We start from the raw sequence: 2,620 nt of genomic DNA on the forward strand, positions 1-2,620 counted from the left end.
CATGTTGACCAGGATGGTCTCGATCTCTTGACCTCGTGATCCACCCGCCTTGGCCTCCCAAAGTGCTGGGATTACAGGCGTGAGCCACCGTGCCCGGCTCTAGTAACTATTGAGGAGATTTCCTTACACAACCTCCTTGATCCTACGGACAGGCCTGCCAAGGCAGTTATAGTATCCTCATTTGACAAGTGGGGACATTAAGGCTCAGAGAGGGTGTCACTTGTCCAAAGTCACATACATTTGAAGAGACGCCTATCCTTTCTCTCTTCCTATCCCATCTTTCCAGCCCTGGTCCCCAACTTTATTTTGTTGCCGCAACCCTCTGGTGGACAGGGCTATCTGGAATGACTGCTTAACTTCTCTTCCTTCTTCCTCACGGCGCTTCTCCCCAGACCGAGGCATCATCATGACCTTTGGCAGCGGCAGCAATGGGTGCCTAGGCCACGGCAGCCTCACTGACATCAGCCAGGTGGGTATCACATGTACCCTGGGGAGGGGGAAGTTAGGGGATGGCGGGGAGCCCACATCTGAGAGCTGACACCAGATTGGGGATGGGGGAGTTCCCAGCAGCCACAGGTTCCTCTAGCTTCCCGGCTGCACCTGCTCTATGCCGCCTACGTCAGGGGAAGTACAGAAAGACCAGGCTGCCCCGGTGGTTGCCCACTTGGCAGTGTGTGTGGCTAGAGTTAAAGACACAGCCACCTCCGGAGAATGTGCAGCCTCCAGCTTTGTCCCTGCAGGGGGTGTTGAGACCAGATGGCTAGTCCTAGACCCTTTGCCCAGTCTCTCCTTACTTCCTCTCCTCTTTAGCCCACCATTGTGGAGGACTTGCTGGGCTATGAGATGGTGCAGGTGGCCTGTGGGGCCTCTCACGTGCTGGCCTTGTCCACTGAGCGAGAACTATTTGCCTGGGGCCGTGGAGACGGGGGTAAGCTCCAGCCTCTAGTCTCATCTCACAGTATCCTCAGCCATGACCTGTTCCCCCTCACACTCACCTTCCATCCCACAGCCCATTCTCTCCTCCCTCTTTTCTCTCAAATTATCTTCATTCATTCAGCAAATCTTTATTTTACGCCAACTATGTGCACGCCCTATGCTGGTGATGAGATGAGATGCATATGTGGCTTCCTTCAGGTGTTGATGATATAATGAAGGAAATTTCATTCACCTACCTTTTTTTTTTTTTGAGACAGAATCTCGCTTCTTCACCTAGGCTGGAACACAGCAGCACAATCTCAGCTCACTGCAACCTCCGCCACCTGGGTTCAAGTGATTCTCTGCCTCAGCCTCCCAAGTAGCTGGGATTATACGTGCCTGTGACAATGCCCGACTAATTTTCGTATTTTTAGTAAAGACAGGGTTTCACCATCTTGGCCAGACTGGTCTCAAACTCCTGACCTCGTGATCCACCCACCTCGGCTTCCCAAAGTGCTGGGATTACAGGCGTGAGCCACTGCGCCCAACCATCTACTTATTTTTATTTTTATTATTTATTTATTTAATATAAAGACGGGGTTTCACCATGTTGGTCAGGCTGGTCTTGAACTCCTGACCTCAGGTGATCCGGGCCTTGGCCTCCAAAGTGCTTGGATTACAAGGCGTGAGCCACCATGCCTGGCCATACCTATGTTTATTGAGGTCCCTTTGGGTCAGGCATCAGGGTGGGCACTGAAACTAGACATGACATTGATGGGTTCCTGTCTTCCTGGAGGACTCGGTCTACTCGGGGGAAGATGACATCTCCAGCATGCCAGAGAACATATAGCATCAGGGCTACATACCAGGTGCAGAGGTGTGGAACTCAGTGAACAGTCATGTCAACTGGAGGAGAGAGATGGCACCTGAACAGGGCTTTAAAGGAGGATTTTGGCCAGGTGCGGTGGCTCATACCTATAATCCCAGCACTTTGGGAGGCTGAGGCAGGCAGATCACCTGAGGTCAGGAGTTCGAGACCAGCCTGGCCAACATGGAGAAACCTCGTCTCTACTAAAAATACAAAAAATTAGCCAGGCATGGCAGTGAATGTCTGTAATCTCAGCTACTCAGGAGGCTGAGGCAGGAGAATCGCTTGAACCCAGGAGCTGGAGGTTGCAGAGAGCTGAGATCTTGCCATTGCACTCCAGCCTGGGTGACAGAGTGAGACTTGGTCACAAAAAATAAAAATAAAAAATAGGCTGGGCGTGGTGCTTACACCTGTAATCCCAGCACTTTGGGAGTCTGAGGCAGGCAGATCATGAGATCGAGACCATCCTGGCCAACATGGTGAAAACCCGTTTCTACTAAAAATAAAAAATAATGACCTGGGCATGGTGGCGCATGCCTGTAATCCCAGCTGCTTAGGAGGCCGAGGCAGGAGAATCACTTGAACCAGGGAGTTGGAGGTTGCAGTGTGCCGAGATCATGCCATTGCACTCCAGCTTGGCAACAGGGCTAGAATGTCAGAAAGAAGAAAGAAAAGAAAAGAAAAGAAAAGGAAGGAAGGAAGGAGGGAGGGAGGGAAGGAAGGAAGGAAGGAGGGAAAGAAAAAAGGAGGGAGGCCGGGTGCGGTGGCTCAAGCCTGTAATCCTAGCACCTTGGGAGGCCGAGGCGGGTGGATCACGAGGTCAAGAGATCGAGACCA

At 51.9% G+C, this 2,620-nt stretch overlaps 1 protein-coding gene across 1 annotated transcript in view; it reads left to right on the top strand.

Annotated features, from left to right (window-relative positions):
* The window catches only part of NEK8 (NIMA related kinase 8), a 14,279-nt gene that overhangs the window by 9,607 nt on the left and 2,052 nt on the right, over positions 1-2,620 (top strand). The window contains exons 5-6 of the mRNA XM_037743273.1: positions 287-469; positions 811-928. Coding sequence (XP_037599201.1) covers positions 287-469; positions 811-928 — 301 coding nt within the window. The remainder of the gene's footprint in view (positions 1-286; positions 470-810; positions 929-2,620) is intronic.

This window comes from Cebus imitator, unplaced genomic scaffold, assembly GCF_001604975.1.
Source record: "Cebus imitator isolate Cc_AM_T3 unplaced genomic scaffold, Cebus_imitator-1.0 Scaffold140, whole genome shotgun sequence".
NCBI lineage: Eukaryota > Metazoa > Chordata > Mammalia > Primates > Cebidae > Cebus > Cebus imitator.